Source organism: Gallus gallus, chromosome 4, assembly GCF_016699485.2.
Source record: "Gallus gallus isolate bGalGal1 chromosome 4, bGalGal1.mat.broiler.GRCg7b, whole genome shotgun sequence".
NCBI lineage: Eukaryota > Metazoa > Chordata > Aves > Galliformes > Phasianidae > Gallus > Gallus gallus.
In genome coordinates, this window is record NC_052535.1 from 8,848,378 (window position 1) to 8,867,101 (window position 18,724).

An 18,724-nucleotide genomic window follows, 5' to 3' on the forward strand; every position below is an offset into this window, starting at 1 on the left:
TGTGGGAGTTTCTGGAAATCACTTGCTGTGTTGTCAATAAATTATTTCATATACACAGTTGGTTAACTTTCCAAATTCACTGGAAAATTACAATTCAAATTGTATTCGTTGTATTTCACTGACTATGTAAAGATGGTAGTTTCAAAATGTTTGCATTGTATTTCCTACATTTTAGTAAAACGTTCCAAAGACTAACATAAATTTTCTATTCCAAAATATGCAATTATTTTTTAAAAATGACCCCATTTATGAAAGTTATGAGATATCATGAAAGTTATGAGAAAGTTGCTGTTAACAGAATTTTGCCTCTTGAAGTAATCTGCGATGCAAATAGGTGACAATATAAAGCTATTAGGAATAATTGTCATATACGCTAGTTGACTAAATAGGCTTCCTCATAATGTCAGGTCACTTCAGTGCATTGAAACAAGGCTTCCATTCTTCTATTTCAAATGGGAAAAATTGTTTTGTATTCAAGCATTAAACCTGTAGCATTTCTAAACTAAATAGTACTGTAAAATAATATTGCCTAACCAGCTGAATCCTTCAACTTAGATAAAATGGCAACGTCAAGCAATCAACTCTAAATAAGTAGAATGGAGAGTAGGATATTTAACTTCACCAAAATTTATGTTGGTGCTGTATGATACAGGAAGCTAATATTTTTAAAGAATTGTCTACATTTTTCATCTTTTAATCTTAGAAAGTGTTTCTTTAACGTAAGTAATATAACTGTAATATTTAAATGCTTTTAAATTCCAAGGGATTTGACACCCCCAAGTGTAATTTAAGCCTTTAAAAATTGATAAATATTTTATAAAAATACAGGATATATCATAGTATAATTACTTAGGATTACTTGTCCAGTGTCTCAGAAGTTTTCTACAGTTCTTTTCCACTTTTTAAGTAGAAAACCTTTGTTGCATTAAGAGGCTATCTACCTACATACTACTTTCAATTTGTTTTCTCTTATTCACATCTTACTTTCCTTACCTTCTCATTCTTCTCCAATGCTCCGTGATTTGCATGCAGATCTTTAATTGCAAGTCGGATAATTACATTCTTAAATATTAGCAGTATGCGTCTTTGCCAGTGTATTATTTTGTCAGTTGAATAGTTGTTCAGTGGTACAGTTCAGTCTAAGTCATTGGACACTGATTTCTAACTGCTGTGTAGAGTTTCGGATTTCTTCCTGATTGACCTGCTTAACATAATTAGCTTTTTCCTTATGCTGAACTGACAGATACCTGAGAAACAGCAGGCATTCTCAATGTTAATAATGCTGTTCAGCCCAAGGCTTTTTTTCTTAAATTACTATAATATAGAAGATTGCAGTAGGTTGTATTTGTTGAAGAAATTGTGAAGATCTTTTAGCTTAACAGAATCAAAGATGAAATCAAAATGCACAAAAAAGGAGCAGAGAATGAATATTATATTTTCCCAGAGGCTATGGTTCACAAAGTACTCGGCTTATGGTGACCAGACTAGGAGATTCTGTTTCTCTATAACATTCCGGTTCAATGCTAGGTCATGAACCAGTATGTGACCTATCAAAGTTGTCTGAAAGAGTTCTTTGGTCTTAAGCAAGAAACAGTTCTCTATCATGACTTAGACGTAACTTAACTCAGTGTCATTAGATGAAATATCATCAGATGGACTTACTACTGAATCAAGATTCATTAAGGTTCATTATGTTCATGCTGCACATACTTGCAATAAGAGGTAGTCCCTTTAGCATGGGTTGCTTTCTAAATCCGCCAAGGAAACAGTGGCCACAGGAGTGGCTCTCCAGTTGGCAGAGAAACACAGAACTACCTCCTCACCTCCTCCTCTTCCTTCTCCCTCGTTCATCAGCCTGTTGCTGGACCATACAAAACATAGCTGTTCTTTCCCTAGCTAACTTACTTGAAAACACATACTCATTTACGACTTCCAACATTATACCCGAGCATCCGTGCTATCTTAAATTAGCACATTCATACTAAGTAAATTTGTACTGTCTCCACATCACAATGCAATATAAACCCAGAACATAGACACATTTAGGAGGCACTTCACCACATAGAAGTCAATGCAGCATAAAACTTTTCTGTAATATTGCTTTTGACAAGAGGCTTGCAAGTTACTTTCTATTTTGAAAGTGTTTCAAAGTAAGTAACCTCTAACTTAACAAGTACTGTGGGTGAATGGTTTGTATGCTTTTGGAGTGCTGTGAAGCACAGCAGGGACAGTAAAGAGGAAAGAACATGGAGCTCATTGTCCTGAAAGCCTGAATTGTATCATTAAAAACATATTTTTGTTGTATTTTTGTAACAATTAGCTAATGATTGCCAACCCATATGCTTGTAGCAGATGTCTAAACCTTTGCAGGCCCAATCGTATATTTTCCTTCAGAGCAACCCTTTCATATTACTTAATAGTAAAAGTTAAGATCTACACTTTAATTCTCACCACTTCAAATCCAAACACAGCAAACATTGTGAATAATATGCTTCAGATTTTCCCTTGATTAATGGGCTACATGTGTGCAGAAAACACTTCAATCATAGAGCTGTGATTTCCCTGGTCAAGAAATTGCCAGCCAGGTCTTAATTCCTGAAAGTGTTCCCCTGCACTGTAGAACAATGATTCTGAAGTGCAAGTGCCCAACATGAAATTTCATAACTCTCATGTGCTACAGATGTTAATGGTAATAACTGCCATTTCTCTGCATTTCACCATCCCTCTCTTATCTGTTAAGTACAGTTTCTCTTGAAATTCTTATTACTTGTAAAGCTGAGAACCTTAACCTGCATCATGCTTCTCATATGAACTTCTCATATCTCAGTCCCTACTAACTCTGCTGGTCACTGTGGACATCCTCGTTAGCAATCCACAAATGCCTTGAACCATGCAAAGCAGAGTTTTTTTTTGTTGAAATATTGCTCTATGGAAACAACATATCCCCAGAAAGCTTTACTAATCCCCAGACAGCATTGTGTATAAGGTTGCATTACTCTGACAGTAAATACCGCTTTGACTCAGGTTACTTGATCTGAAGAAGAGAAGAACCTAACAAGCAGCAGGATACTAATAATGATCCTACATTTACATAGTGCCTCTCGTCTCAGAATTTTAAATTCTGTTATAAAAGATGCACAAGGACAATTTTATTCTTAGCTGAAATTCCAGCTGCGGACTGAAGTGTGATTATTGTTTTAAACAGAAGTGAACCAGGCAATACAGGCATTGACAACAGACAAAGAAATCTGCCTTTTAGTTTTCACCAGGATTAGATGAAGTTACAAATTTTAACATCTTTCTTAGAATCATAGAATCACAGTATGGTTTGGGTTGGAAGGGACCTTTAAGATCACCCAGTTAACCCCCCCCTCCCCCCCGCTATAGACAGGGAGACCTCCCACTCTCCCACTAGACCAGGTTGCTCAAAGCACCATCTAGCCTGGCCTCAAATGCTTTCAGGGAGTGGGTATCCACAACCTCTCTGGGCAAGCTGTTCCAGTGTCTCACCACCCTCACAGTAAAGAATTTCTTCCTAACATCTAGTCTAAATTTACCCTCTTCCTGTTTAAAAATGTTTCCCTATGTCCAGTTGCTACATGCCCTTACAAAAAGACCCTCCCCAGCTTTCCTGTAGGCCTTCTTCAGGTACTGGAAGGCCACTATAAGGTCCCCTGGAGCCTCCTTTTCTCTAGGCTGAAGAGAAAAGCACTTTGACTGCTTTCTGTTGGAATCTCAGATCACATGAGCGTGTACTTTCATCAACACCAGTATGCAAGAGCCAAGATGATGACTTGGGTTAATACAGATTTAGAAAAAAAATTTTACTGAATCATAAATATTTACCTTTATTATGCTAATGTATGCATTTCCAATCTGATGTGTTTGCAGACCAGTGCAAGTTTATCTGTGCATAAGCGGTATTTGTCACTTTCATTAACAATTGCGATTGTGCAATTGCCTATACATGTTTTATCGAAAGTTATATGTACATTTGCCCATACATGCACTAGACTACTATGCTTTCTTTAAATGGTTTTATAGGCATGGTTTTTTTAACTCTTGCTATTATCTTCCTAGTGTATTAGCATTTATTGATTCTTAGAGTCTAACCAATGAGCTAAAACACAGAAACTGGAAACACAGGTGCAAATCAGAAGATAATGAACACTGGAAATGAGCATGGCTTTAATAAACATTGCTTCTTTACTAGATTCTTGTGGATTTATGAGGGGAATACTTGGAAGGTCACTATACCTTTTTAATCAAAAAAGGGAATATACCAGTGCATGACTGTACTCTAATCTAAAGAGTCTCTTGAGAGCATTTCTTAATTATATTGCTTGATCAGTTTTATCACCTTACCCAGAGCAGTCAGTGTACAAGATATACTGATGCTACTGTAAAAAGAGATGCTATGCTGTAATAATGGATTTATTTTTCTATACTTGTCTCTCATTTACTGATTTCGTGAACCATGTCTAGCTATACGCAAGGTTCACTAATACAACTCAAGGTCAGTTAGCTTTGGGATGATGTCTTGCAGAAAACTTAATAACAAAACATGCTCTTCTTATTCTGTTTTAGTGTACAATTGTTACTGACAGTCATTTGGATTGAAAGCAACACAGATGGTAGTGCATCAACAGTCTTCGAATACAATTGAATTTCTTATTTTTCAGTAGAAATCTCAGATAATCCCTCTTTCCTAAGATGTGTACAGATAGAGAGATTGTAGGAATGGCCTTAAGGAAGACCACATGCTTTCTTTAAATACACATACACAACATGCAATAATTTTGAGGCACCATGTGAATTCATCACAGAGCATTTATCACACTCTGTTGGCCATCTAGGCTTGTAAATTAATTTTATTGAATAATCTTACCTACAGTTAGTGGTAAAATGACCTTCTGACCAAAATTACACAAGTTTGCCTTCAATTTCCTCTGAGCTTTTTGGACGTAAAATGGAAACCTAGTTCATCTTTCACTCTGCAATGAGTTACAGTTCATTTTTTCAAAAACCACTTTTTTTTTTAGAGTAAGAAGTTAGCTGGTGTTTTAACACATTCACTAATTAGTTGTTGTTTTGTTTTGTCTTGTCTTGCTTCCCTGAGATAACTTCTATGTTCTTTATGTGTACTAAAACCCAGAAATGTGGGCTCTGTTATCATTTGGGCAATGCTTAGATGGAGAGCTTCAGTACTGTGCTTTAGGGATGTTATCTGCAGAGTACAGAAAGTCACTGGTTCCATATTTACTAGTGACGGTCTGATTGTTCCACTGTAATTCATTCTGGTGCTTTTTGAACTGCTGCAAAACAATAATAAATATTTCAGTGTTCTATGTAACTTATGAATTTTGTATATGATTGTGACCTGCTCTTAATCATTTTCATCACACATTATCAACAGCATAAAGACAGGAATCCAGGATGTGACTTGTGCAGATATAGTTAACTCAAGCTTGCAGGAATGCTTACTAGGCTTAACCATAGACACAGATTATTCACCCATGTTCTTTCACCATTGCCATTTGCTTCATTACAAGAACAAATACAGACTTCCAGGATGGTATTACATTATTATAGTACACTAGAAGGTTTAATTTTGCTTGTGACATTGTGCTTTTATGTGACATCCTACCAGTTTGCAAGCAAAATCAAAAAATTGCCTATCATCTCACCTCAAATATGGGATATTAATGAGATTTCGAAGAATAAATTTTATGAGAATTCCAGCAATTCAAACCAAGTATGACATCAGATGGCAAAAGAAGAAAAAAAATCAGAAGGGTGAATTATTTCATTCCCTTCGTTTCCAGCCTGCCCTGCAATCAGCAGGCCAGGCTGATAGTACAGAGATGAACTATACAGCTTTGTTGCACATGGAATTTCTGCCTGGGTATGTAAAATGGAAGGTGGAGATCTGTCAAAGGCATACCTGAGATACTTAAATACTTTTGAAACTCACCAAAGATTATGTGGAATTAAATTATAAGAAATGCCAGGATTCCTCATATATCAACACCCTTTTACTGCAAAAGTTGTTTTTAAAAGAACGTGCAAATATTCAAAGTATTTTATGAATGAAGTGTGCTGCTTTGCCACTAAAGGAACTCACAAAGAAGGGCTTATTATAGAAATAATTGCAGAACTACCATTAGATAGGTAAAAATGTATGGAACTTAACAGTGGAGAGAATAACTGAAGGACAGATCACAATACATAGGGGTATTTTTTTTTTCATGTTCTAAGTGATCTTACAGCTTTTGGAAAAAAACAGAGATTAAATTAAATACTTGTTTTGAGTGATTATTTCAATGATTTCATTTGCTTTTAAAATATTTAGTCGTTGTTGATATGCAAATCATTACTTTGGTTGCCACCACAAAAACTATTGACAATTTTTGCTGAGGATCATCAAAGAAACAAGAAATAGCTAATAAGATCCCTCTGTCCACCCTCCTTTCAGTGCTCGATCTCTTGCTTAGCACAGTTTGTAGTGCTTTTCAGTCCAGTTTTGAAAGGCTCAAGAAGCATTTTCCTCCATTTTTCTAAGAAAATTAAAATAATTTAAAATTATCCTCTATCTGTCCTTTTACTAACTATTGGAAAACTTCCCATCTCTCTATTTGTAGTTATAATCTCTCTGTTTTGCTATTTTGCTGAATTATTTGTTGTGTATTTGATGCATTATTCACTAGTTCTCTTCAATCTTTTTTTTTTCCTAGAAATGCAGCATCTCTGTACTACTGCTCTAAATGGATCCATTTATTTTTTTACATGAAAGTCCATTAGTGATCATTCTAAACTCTATTATGTTTTTCTAACAGTTTCTTCCCAGTACATGGTTCAAATGCAAGGTTCAAAGTGTTTCTTCTCTGCTTTGAATGCCTTCTTCTTCCATAAATCACAAGGTGGATTTCTGCATAACTAAGGAAAATTCACACTGTGGCCTGGTAAGTAACAATTTAAATCTCTTGACAGTGAGCAATTAAAATCTCTCCTCAGTGGTCTATAAATTAGGACATTTCAATATGAGCTCATTGTTCATGCTGAGTGATCAATTACAGGTGCCTACATATGATTTTCCTGCCTTTAGGTATGGGTAATCGGCACATTCCTATTTAGAGCAAGAGTTCTTCCCACTCCCTGCAGAGAATTTGCTAAGTTGATACCTCTGTTGAACCACTTCCCCTCTGTCTTCCAGGGAAGCAAAATTTCAGTCTGAAAGAGAAGGGAGAAGCATCCTTAATATTCATGGTAGATTTTAATGTAGATCTGATGAAACATTAACATACAGCTTCTTCCAACTGCACTTTAAAGCTCCCAGAAGCTGTGCTAGAGCTTTTTAGGCTGGATTTTCCTACACAAGTAGGAAGTTTTTAGCTTTCTCTAAGCAATATGAGTCTGTTGAAATGGTAGACCTTTACTTATAAAATAATTATTTGATGGGTGTATATTTGAAATATACAGAACCATCTCTGGTTTGCCATGCCTGAGACCAAAACTTGCTGAAGTCCTTTGCTTTTTGGTATCTGGAAATGTTTAATATAGACACATCTCTGATGCTGAAAACAATTTTTTGAAAGATTAGAACTATTTGCATTTCAAGAGAGGCAGTATGGCACAGCAACTGACATTTGTGTTACTTATTAAATCACATGAACTTTGTCATATAGGATGGTGGAAACTCCCACACAGGAGCAGCCACAGGTTGGGGAATGCTGGGGAGAGGGGAGAAAAGGATCTTATCATTCCCACACTCTTTATTCTATTCCTTTGTCTTGTTGTTCTCACTTATTTGCTCCTGGATTTTGAAGGCAATTCACTTCCAAATCACTGCAACCCCCCATTCCCTGAGTTATGTAAGTCTAGAAGTAGAATTTAGTGTTAAATGAATGATTTACTTTACAATCTGATTCTTAGTCTCTATATGATTACAAAATAAAGCAAGAAACGTACTGTGGGAGAATAATGAATAAATAGGAGGAAGGAGAAGAAAACAGAACAGAGAAAGCTAGTGAAGAGAGCTATAACATGCTTTTCATTCAAGTGATAATTGCTATGTCTGAGTTGTCAGGCTGATGACACTACTGTCTATCTTAACTCAAACAGAGGTAGCTTTCCATGTAAACTAAAAGGCAGATGTGTCAAATTAATACTTTCTATATTTGTAGTAGTTTCAATACAAGCACAGAGAACAAAATTACTACCTCCTAAAATCTATAGAATTGTCTCTGTGTGATGCTTAGAGTGACAAAGATGAACATGTTTGTAGGAAATAGAGCTGAGTGTGTTTTCTAAAAATATAATCTATTGCATTTTTATCTTAAACATCACCCACATTACAATTGAAATGCATCAGAATCTTTTTGTAGTTCTTTTTTGCTGTAGACTAGCTGGCGGAGAATTTGAGTAAGGAAAACCAAACATAGCACTGGCCTTGAATATTTCTGAGTGCATCACAATAGAAGGTCAACAAGCATACTTGTTGGGAGCCATCTGAGAATTAGTTAATCAGGAATAATTTCACTCTGAATCACCACTAGAGCTCTTCACAAATACAACCTTACAATTTTTTCTTCTCGCTGAAATCTGTAAGAATAACTCACTGAGCTCCATCTTCCTAAGTCCTGTCATCACTGCTTAGCATCATGGTACCACCTGAAAGTTTCAGGTTTAGTAGGAACAGTAAATTACTGCAGTAGTAGCATTTAGAAGATATCTGGAAAATTAAGCTGACAGGAGATAATAAATATAAGTAGATGTTCAGCAATATTCCATACTACTGATATTTATTAAGTACAATGTTTCATTTAGTATCTTTAAATATATATATACATAAGTATATATATATATACATATCCATTTCTGTCAGCATTGGCAGGACAGATTTTCTCAGGAAGAACGGCATTAAAGTTGTTGGAAATACTTTCTTTTTTTTTTTTTTTTCTTCTAAACACCTGATGGTGTTAAAATAATTTCTCAAAACACCTCAGAGCAAATCGTAACATACTTTTTGCTTTCCTGGCATATGCAAGCATTGTAATATTTATTGCACTTCATGCATTTTTTTTCACTGTTATAAATAGAAATGTAAGAGATAAACCCGTTAGAAACACATGCATGGAAATTTCAATAGGTGGGAATATTTCTTTGCTCAAGTACACGAAGCACCCATCTGACCCATAGCGTACATCTTGAGGACACTCCCAGAAAGCGCCTTCCCACTGTGTTTGAGATTTCAGAATTAGAAAGGGAAAATTAGAATGAGAAACTAGGAGGGCAAGAAGGTGTCCCAGGATTATGTCTGGGAAGAAACCTTGACAGCATACTGTTGCTCAAAGAGCATCCGATATCTCTGTAGTTTCTTGATGTACAGTGCCTCATTTAATTGGATCTGAAAGTGTCATCCATAGGATCCCATTTATTCTGAATTGTTTCCTAATATATTGCACTGTGAAATAGGGAGACCTGAAGAGGTCGATATCTTCTGAATTTGCATTGTTCATCTGTTCTTCCTGTAGTGGTCAGAATTCAAAGAAAGGTAAGAATTTTGCATAATGTGTCTTCAGAACATGTGGTAAGGTTACAGGATACTGCAATGCATGACAAGCATGTCTGGCTGCCTGTGTTAAGGTTCTAGACAATAAAATAAATTTCTTCACATAATGACCTGAAAGATCAGTTACACTTGATAAATGTAACTAGAGGGACATTCATTCATTCAGCTCAGATTTCTCTGCATGCAGATTTGCATTTATTTAAAGCTGTCTGAACGTATACTCTTTATAGATGGGAAAAATTTGTAATATATCCCTAAATCTCCAGATAATAAATACGGAGCGTTAAATTGCAAGCGTTGCTGAAATCTTTTATGGGCATAGTGCTAATTCTCAGTCAGTTCTTGGAAGATGTATAGATTCTAAGTTGTCCTCAAAAAACCTATGAGAAAAGAGGTAATAATGATAGGGATGAAGACATACCTCAGCCAAATAATTTCTATATTTCTATATTATATGGACAATATATGATGTGAAGTAGGTCCCCACTACTGGCATTGCCCACGGCAAACCTCTGGAAATCCTCATTTGTTGTGCTTGCCTTGCTTAGGGAGAGCCCAATCTCTCTGGTACAGTAGCTGCTTCTGGAAGGAGGGCAGCAAAAGGCACAGACATCCTGGCGCCCTAGGGCTATTATTCCAACTATCCAGCCTAGCTCGTCTCCTTCTTCTTCAATATTTCTGTGCCACTCCCTCATCACTGTTGGAAAAGTGGGGTTTTTTGGCTGATTATTGAGAATCCTGGAGCTCAACTCTTAAGTCAGGTATTTATCAGCACTAACTCATCCTGTTTAATATTTTTTAAGATATCACTATTTTAATCTGGCTAAATAGCAGCAATCAACAGAGTACTTGCTGCCATAATTTATTTCTAAAAGGTATTACAGTTAAAACTTTTAAGAGGACCCAGAGAAGAATTGCAGACAATTCTGATTCAATGACTTCTACCAAAAACTGGCAGTGTGGTACTAGAGGAACACAGTAATCCAACTGGGAGTCACAACAGTAAATTGTTTGTTTCAGTTTTGGAATTGAGAGTAGAAGGAAAATGATGAAACCTTCACTTTGGAACTGCTTGACAATTCACTGCTAATTCTGAGGACTTCTATGTTTGTGGATCTCAGTTTTCTTTCAAATCTATTTGTCTACAGGAAGACCTGAAAGGATGCTATCAAACTTACATTTTTCTAAATAAGGTATGACCTGGGTTTTCTACCCGAGTTTTAAATTGCATCTTGTGAAGACGAGTTCTTGCATTACAGGATTCTAAGGTCATGAAGGAGGATCAGGAAAGCTAAGTATCATCCAGATCAGTTCTGTAAGGCTGCATTTGCAGTAGATCATAATATTTAGCTGGCCTCCAGTACACTGCAGGATTTTATATATTATGCTCTGTAAATAGAGGAGACTCCCTGCTCCTGACATACTGCTGCAGAACAGGTAGTGATCTAATGAAAAGCAAAAGGAGACTGAGAAGGGGTTTGCCGGAGCCCTGTGTGATGTGAATGCTAACAAGTCATCTCACGTCATCAGCTTCCCTGCTCTCAGCTCCCCCTCCCTCCCTTCCTTTCTCTTTTATGAGCCAGCTTGAAATCAGGGAATTACATGCTAAGGAAAACCCTTCAGCTAAACATATAATTATTCTGCACAGGATCAGTGCAGCACAGTTAATCAGTTTACCAACTGAATTAATTTTTTTTTTCCATGTCTGCATCTCCTGTTAAGAGTGGAGAAATTCTAGATTTAAGGGGAGAAATTGGTTGCAGTTGTGAAATGAATATCTAAAGCTGAGCATTCATTATGAGAGAATCCTCCACTGCAGGCTGTTTGGGCAGACAAACCTTACTGCCAGTCCCTGAGACTGAGTAATGGACTGCAAATGGAGTTATTACTTACAGGTGTTCGAGCCACCACTGGTTCCTTATTTTCACGTTCAGCTGTTTTCTGAAAGTCAGAGCCGCATTTCATTGCATTGGATTGTTCCAAAGAGTTACTATTTATCTGTACACAGGTGTCAACCCACTGTGAAAGAGTGGCCCCTCCAAGCCCCCCAAACTCTGTACAGGATTACCCTCCATTGTGCATGGGCACATACCATAGCATCGTAGAATCGTTTAGTTGGAATGGGCCCTTAAAGGTCACCTAGTGCAGCTGCCCTGGCTCCCCTGCAATGAGCAGGAACATCTGCAACTGGATTTGGTTCAGGAGTGCTCGCTGATAACGTGCTGGCAACCGCAAAGTGTCTTTGAGTTTCATAGTAAGTGCAAAAGTTCATTGGCCAGCAAGCACTAAAGTCTCCAGGTCAAAGAATTACAGATGTAATTACTGAAGTACATCTTGTCATTTAGTCATGTTTATTAGAGGAAAAAGAGAACCAGCTTGTAAAGTATCGTGATAATTAATACTTGTGCAAGTTGTACAGGTAATATTTGTTTTCCCTGCTGTGCTGAAATAGAACTTAAGCAATGCAATGTAAAGTTCTTTCTCTTAAAGCAGCTTTCAGAGTCTACAGTACATATCAGAACAAAATATTCAAGTTATGTAAGAAATGGAGACATGCCAGAAGAAATACTCGTTTTCTGAAGTGAAAAACACTTACAGAAATTTAAAATTTTGGAAAAAAAAAAGAAAGAAAAAACCCTGCTTTTAAGAGTAACCTCACAATTCATGTTTCTATTCATCTGACAAGTTTCTTTTTAATCACAGTGCCTTCTGCTATGTATTTGCTAATCTTTACAAAATATTTTTGTACGCTCTGAAGACAATTTCTTTTATCCAAAGGTATTTCAAGCCTTAATTTCCAGTCCTATGTAAAGCCTGTGGAATCAACTTCTAAAAACATGCTTGGCCTTTTCAGGTTGTCCACAACCTCAGATGCAGTGCAAGCTGAATTCCAGATGAGTGCATTCCCGAGATAGGAACTGTGGATAAATACAAGATGCCAACTTGTCATAATAATGTTTCTTAGAGCCTAGTAATTTTTACTTTTTTTGGCAAGTAACATTTCCTTAAGGAAAAGGACAGAAGGATGTCTTCTCTTGGTTGAGACTTGGGCTACAGCTGCTTCTGCTAACAGCACACTATAATCGGGATGCATTCTGGGTATCCAGGTCTCAAACAATTAACATCATTTCTGTGTCTTACTTCCATCTACTATTCAATTACTTGGTGCTGCTGGTAGTCACTACTAGTTAATTTCATACCAGGTACTGTAATAACAGTTTCAAAAAGTAGGTTAAAGAATCTTAAATAGTTATGACAAATGCAAGTTAAAAAAACCAACATAGTATTTACCTATGAAATGGGTTATAACATGCAACCTTTACCCCACAGCTAACTGACTAGATATTTTTAAGGAATAAAAAGGCATATTCTACCTGTAATATTAGCCACGTTGTTTATTAAGATGTTACTTTCTATGGTAAAGATAGTACTCCACATTTACAAAGTGTTAATTTCCCCAAGATGTTTTCACTGTACCTTTTAGTCCTGCTAAAAAAGCGTACCTCTCAGTCTAGATGACATACGTAAAAGCTACATTACTGTGTCAATATTGGTACCTGGGCAGGACTTTGACCTCTCTAATGCATTCATAGCCATTTAGAAGAATAACTATAGCTAATGGAGCTGACATACAGAATGTGCACAAATTACAGGAAAGTAGTGGCTACAATTGGGCAATTTTTGTGGAATTAGGGATTTCCATGTACTTTTAAACTAATTTTGGAACGCTTCCATTTGTGTTTGTTACATCTGTTCTTTTATTGCAATTGAAGTGTGTGTTTTCTAAAAGCAAACGTTCGGGTAAAACAGGAACGTGGTGAAAAAGGATATATATGCAACTTTACTGTTTGTAGATTTGTAACACCCATGTTACCAAGGGAAATATCTGTCTTGTGAATACTTCAGTGTTCACTGTATTATATATATGCATAAGCCCAGAGGCACAAAACTGACGATTCTGTCTACTCCAGACTTCCTTATGGATGCAGGATGCAGTCTTTGTATAGAAATGTAACTGTCAAACAACTCAGTACATTTAGGAACCTTTTGTCTGTATGATTTTCTTGCTTCCTGTGGATTAGTGTTCCCCAAGATGAAATTAGTTTACATCAAAAAGGATAAAAAATAGTAGGGAGTATTCTTAAATTAAGCAACAAGTATTACACACACTGACATTCAATTTACATAACAATTCAACTCATGAGTTAAAATAGCATAACAAGGTCTACTTTGTAAGTTTTTACATACTTGAAATAAAGGTGTAGATCAGCAGTCTCCTCTGCACTTACATTAGGTACTGATTTCAAGTAATGCCATTGGAATATGGGAATCAATCCTGCACCTGATGGCTTTGGGATACACCCCAATGACCTGCTTAACACCCAGTTAACCTGAGTTTACAAACACCTGGGATACAAATGGCATACATTCCCTTAGATACAATTCACTTCACAATACTGTATGCTTTGCTTGCAAAAGAGTAGTTTGCTCAGAAGTGCGGTGCTGCTGATGGGCACTCCAACAGTCCCACTTCAGTTCTGTATGGAGGTGTATCTCAGCAAAATGAGATCCAAGCCATTCCCTTATTAACGATAACGCATTGAAAGCTTTAAGGACATTATATTGGGCATCCAATTCATCCCTCCAATAAGTTCAGTAATCACATTACAGAAATTATTTCCGTGAGTAATTCACAAACAAAATTTGCACCTCTTTTCCTTATATAATGGAGATCCATTAGAGCAGAAATCATTTGTCTCTAAGACAGGCAGCTCATTGGAAGCAGCGTGTAACAGTAATGCATTCCACTGTGGAAATACATTTTCCTCACTCAGGAGACATTTAAAATACTTCTCATCTTGAGCAATTCTTCCCCCTCCCCTCCAAACCAAGCTGTGTGTAACACTGCTGAGCATTATAAAACAAAACATGTCACAGCTTATGGCTGTGTTGTGAAGCCGCAAATGTGCAGGGAAATTGTCATTCCTGTCAAGTTATCTGGAAGAGTTTCCCCCGCGAAGCCATGCTCAGCACCGCACGCTTCCCACTGCCCGCCCCACATCGGGCGCAGGATGCACTGTCCTCGGTACCGGGGCCGCCGGAGACGCAGAGCCTCGCACAGAGCAGCACAAGCTGGGAAGCCTGAACGAATCAGGACATGTCACCAAAGCATCAGGATTCCTCAGACCAGCCACCGGCACCTTACGCTCCTTGTATCTCCCCAAACTACACACGAGTGCTGCACAGACACTGCATCAGATCACCTGACGTGAACAAAACAGACCTAATCAGGGCAAATTTAAAGCAGCCAAACATAATAACGTTACACTGTGCAATGCATAATGGAGCCCTGAGACACAAACACTTTATGTCTGCGTTTTCCAACAGATGCATTAGATCCCTGCTCAGTTCCCTTTAGAAATTCCGACAACATGCTGCACAGCTTAAACAGCCTTGCTCCTCAGTCGTGCCTCTGAAAACTACTGTGCAAAGCAGCATATGGGTTATTAAAACTGAATAAACTCTTCCCAAAACAAAGAATAGAGGAGCAGATACATATTTGCAAGGATCCAAAGTACAGACAATGCATGACAATAAACAATCATACCTTTCATCCAATCCACTACTTGCTTGGGCATCCACTTGCTAATAGGTTCCATAACGAGAGCCATCATCAGATCACTTATCATTCACACCAAAATCAGAAAAAGGAGAGAAAAAATGTATCAGAGCATGGCTGGGATAAGAGAGCTGTAGGATTTTACAGTGCAGTCCAAAGAGAAGATGATGCTTTGTCCCTTCAGGTTTCTCCTGCACTGATTCAGTAATGTATAAAATTACACTGCTTGATCAGCTCTGGCACCTCCCCCACTGCACACAGCCTGCAACGCTGGAGCACACTGAGCCAGGAAATGGTGCAGTACGTATAGACTTACTTACAAGAGCCTCTACCCAGTGATCTACTTATTAGACTGGCACAAATATAAAACTGTATTACACAGAGAGCAATTGGAGCTGGAGCTATTCCAGGCACTGAGTTTTAAGGAGCTTTATTCCAACAAGCTGTGGGATCTTCATCGGGGAAAATATCACCACTGTAACTTGATAGCAGATTGTCTCAGCTTCATTGTGAATATGCTGACTGTCATTCAATTTAAAGAGAAGATAGAAATATCAGAGTATCGCTTGGCATCTGGCAAAATGCTGAGCATCTCCATCTTTACAATGCAAAATGTTGCTGGAGTCTTATCCTATATAATCATGTAATTCAGAATGTCAAACACAGGCTAAAAAGTCTCACCAGGATAAAACTATTGGAAGAAAACGCTTTCTTTTCAGGCCACATTCAGAGCCAGCCTATTTCCTCCTGTGATCCTCACAGTTTGTAGTGAAAAGTGACAGCATAGGAGGTTGGAGTCAATTTTCACTGCTACGGAGCTCTTAACAGACAAACGTAGTAAGTATTTTGATTGAAAGAGATGGAACTGTTAGACAGACTCTCCCTTCTGTTAGAAATAAAAATACTTTCAATATTCCTATTAATGAAGTTTATTACCTTATCAAAAGATGAAGATAAAGCATCTTGGTGAGATATGCTGGACAGTACCTTCTGGACCCGTTTGTGATTGATTGTGCCTCGTGCAGCATGTGTTCTGCATCATGTGGTTGAAGAGGTGTGTGCTTTCTGTTCAAGCCGTTGTCAGAGATACGCAGCCCCACCATTTTATCTTTGGAGGGAAAACTCAGACTCCAGAAGAAGGGCAGAACAAAGCAGTTCCAGCTTTCTTTCTAGTAACCTTCCACCCGCGCCTTTGCTCCTGCACTGTTTCAGGCTCCACTAGCATATTAGAATAAAAAAACGATATTATTGCCATGTCTCCTTCACTTACCCCTCACACTAGGGGTACTTGATTTATCTATTCTCTCTTTCTTACATGAGGGAACATAAAATATAAATGTTTGTGCTATGCTGTTTCAGGCTTCTTCTTTAAGTCTATGTAGATAACAATGCAGACAAGCATCCTTTCTTCCCCCTGAAACGTCTCCAAAGGGACGCACCATCTCAGTTCAGTGATGCACTCTATCCTTCTTTTTTTATTTTTCTTTTGCTTTGGGAAGTAGTGTGATTAGTATTCCATGATGTATTTTGAGTGCTCAGAGCACAGATCTCCTTTTGAAAAGGATTCACATCAATTATCCTTCAAGAAGGCTGTTTGCTGTTTCCAGCTGAACAGCATGTCAGCTTCTTCTGTGAGTTTTGGGAGACCACTTTCAGTAGCTTTAGTTCTAAATAGCTATTTACAATGGACATAATAATAGCAAAGATTTGAAACACACTGTGCTTCTCTTTTTAGGTAATAGCAGACCAGAATTGAGATATACGGAACAAATATTTGTCAGCTACTGGAAACTGTGCAAGATGTTTGGTTTAGGTCTATTTCTTTCTTAAAATTATTCTTAGAAAATTATCACCTCTCTTAGATTCTTTTGAGTTTAATACAAATATAAAAGAATTTGAGTTAAACGACGTTCTGTGTGAATTTGATATTTGGACATGGTATACTGGAAAACGTCTTCATGATTGCTTGGACTGTTTCCCCAATTCCTGTAACTTGACAGACGCTCTGTCAAGGTCCTTTTGTCTCACACTTCCTAACCATGCTTGGCTGGGCAGACATTTTTTGATATTTTGACATAGTTTTGCAAGAAGATGGAGTCTGAATTCAAAGCTCATCAGTGTCAGTGGGCGTACTTCCACTCATTTTTATTGTGCTTCAATAGCAAAAGAAGCCTCAAACCTATTATTTTAGAATCAACACTTCCATTTTCAGAATGAGAATTTTTAAAAACTTTTAGATGTCCTGTTACTGATGTGTTCCTCTAAAAGCAGGCCTGCATTTTCATTTACTCATATGCTATTCACCACCATGTTTCTAGCTCCTCTCCTATGTTCTTTCTTCTGGCTAGTCCCAGTTTCTCTGTATTTGGAGGTTCTACAAAATTCTGGGCAGCCATCTACTTTTTGTACTACTTTACAGGAATTAAATATTTAAAGTTGTTAAAAGTAGTAACTTTGTTTCTCTCCTTCCTGAGCAAATGATTTATTCATATATTCAGCTTCATTATCTGGTGCATAGATCAGTGAGCATGGCTGTAGCTTGTCAGTAATCAATCCCCTAAAAGGCTCCTTCAATTTCTTTCATGGATATGTACGTTGTGACAGTCCATGGAAAACCGTACCTGGGTGTTTCCTCTGCTTTTTGTTTTGTTATTTTGACACAGATTTATTTCTCACACCCGACCATATGAGAAACAGGACATGGGAAGGCCTTGTCTAGGTTAGAAATGGAATCCCTGTGACCAACCATAAAGCTCATTAATGAATATTACTGACCAATAGTTTAGGCCAAATGGAGTCAAGATGTGTTCAAGCTGATTCAATAAGCACAGTTCAAGCCGGAGCATAGCAGTTTTTAATACAGATTGTTCAGTGTGCCAGCTAATTCTGAAATGAGTGAGCACGGAATAAGCCACGCATTGAGCTATCCTTCTTGTTACTGACATGGTTCTCAACATGGTGGCACTAGGGTTACACTGGCCACGTACAGTTATTGGCAGCCATAGGTCAGGGTAATAAAATCAAGTGTGAAAAGTTCCTAAACCAGAAACTTTAAAAAATGTAAGCAAAACTTTCTTATCTCTAAAGTTATTCCATGTGTTTTTCTGCCCATTTACTGCAAGGCTTCTGCCTGGATCTATCCCCCAGTCTCTCTTGTATTGTTTCCTAATACCAACATAAAAAAAACAATGCATTCCCATGATTACGTTTTTCTTCCAGGCTGAATACAGCAAACCAACAGAAAAAAAAGATCAAGGAACATCTTTCTCACTATTATTCTATCTAGGTCATGTAAATGAGGAATACTTTCTGACTGAAGTCTGCAAAGGCATTGGAGCAAAGTAAAGCATTTGAAGCAGGGAAAAGAAACAGACCTTTCACTGTATGGTGCACAGTTGTTGTCAGAAGCCTACAGAACATAATCCAGTAATTTCAGGTCACAATCACTGCTGTTGTCTCTGCCAGCCAAGGCCTGAGACATAACAGGCGGGTGGAAAGATTTCAAGTCGCTCCTTCTTCCCCACAGTAATGCT

At 37.5% G+C, this 18,724-nt stretch overlaps 1 protein-coding gene across 3 annotated transcripts in view; it reads right to left on the minus strand.

Annotated features, from left to right (window-relative positions):
• LOC101749809 (connector enhancer of kinase suppressor of ras 2-like) overlaps positions 1-18,724 on the minus strand; it is a 176,869-nt gene extending 158,145 nt beyond the window's left edge. For all 3 annotated transcript variants that reach the window (XM_040699584.2, XM_040699583.2, XM_046940483.1), the window contains exons 1-3: positions 18,566-18,724; positions 16,128-16,409; positions 15,180-15,253 (exon numbers count right to left, since the gene is read on the minus strand). In XM_040699584.2, coding sequence (XP_040555518.1) covers positions 15,180-15,253; positions 16,128-16,294 — 241 coding nt within the window. In that variant the 5' untranslated portion in view covers positions 16,295-16,409; positions 18,566-18,724. The remainder of the gene's footprint in view (positions 1-15,179; positions 15,254-16,127; positions 16,410-18,565) is intronic.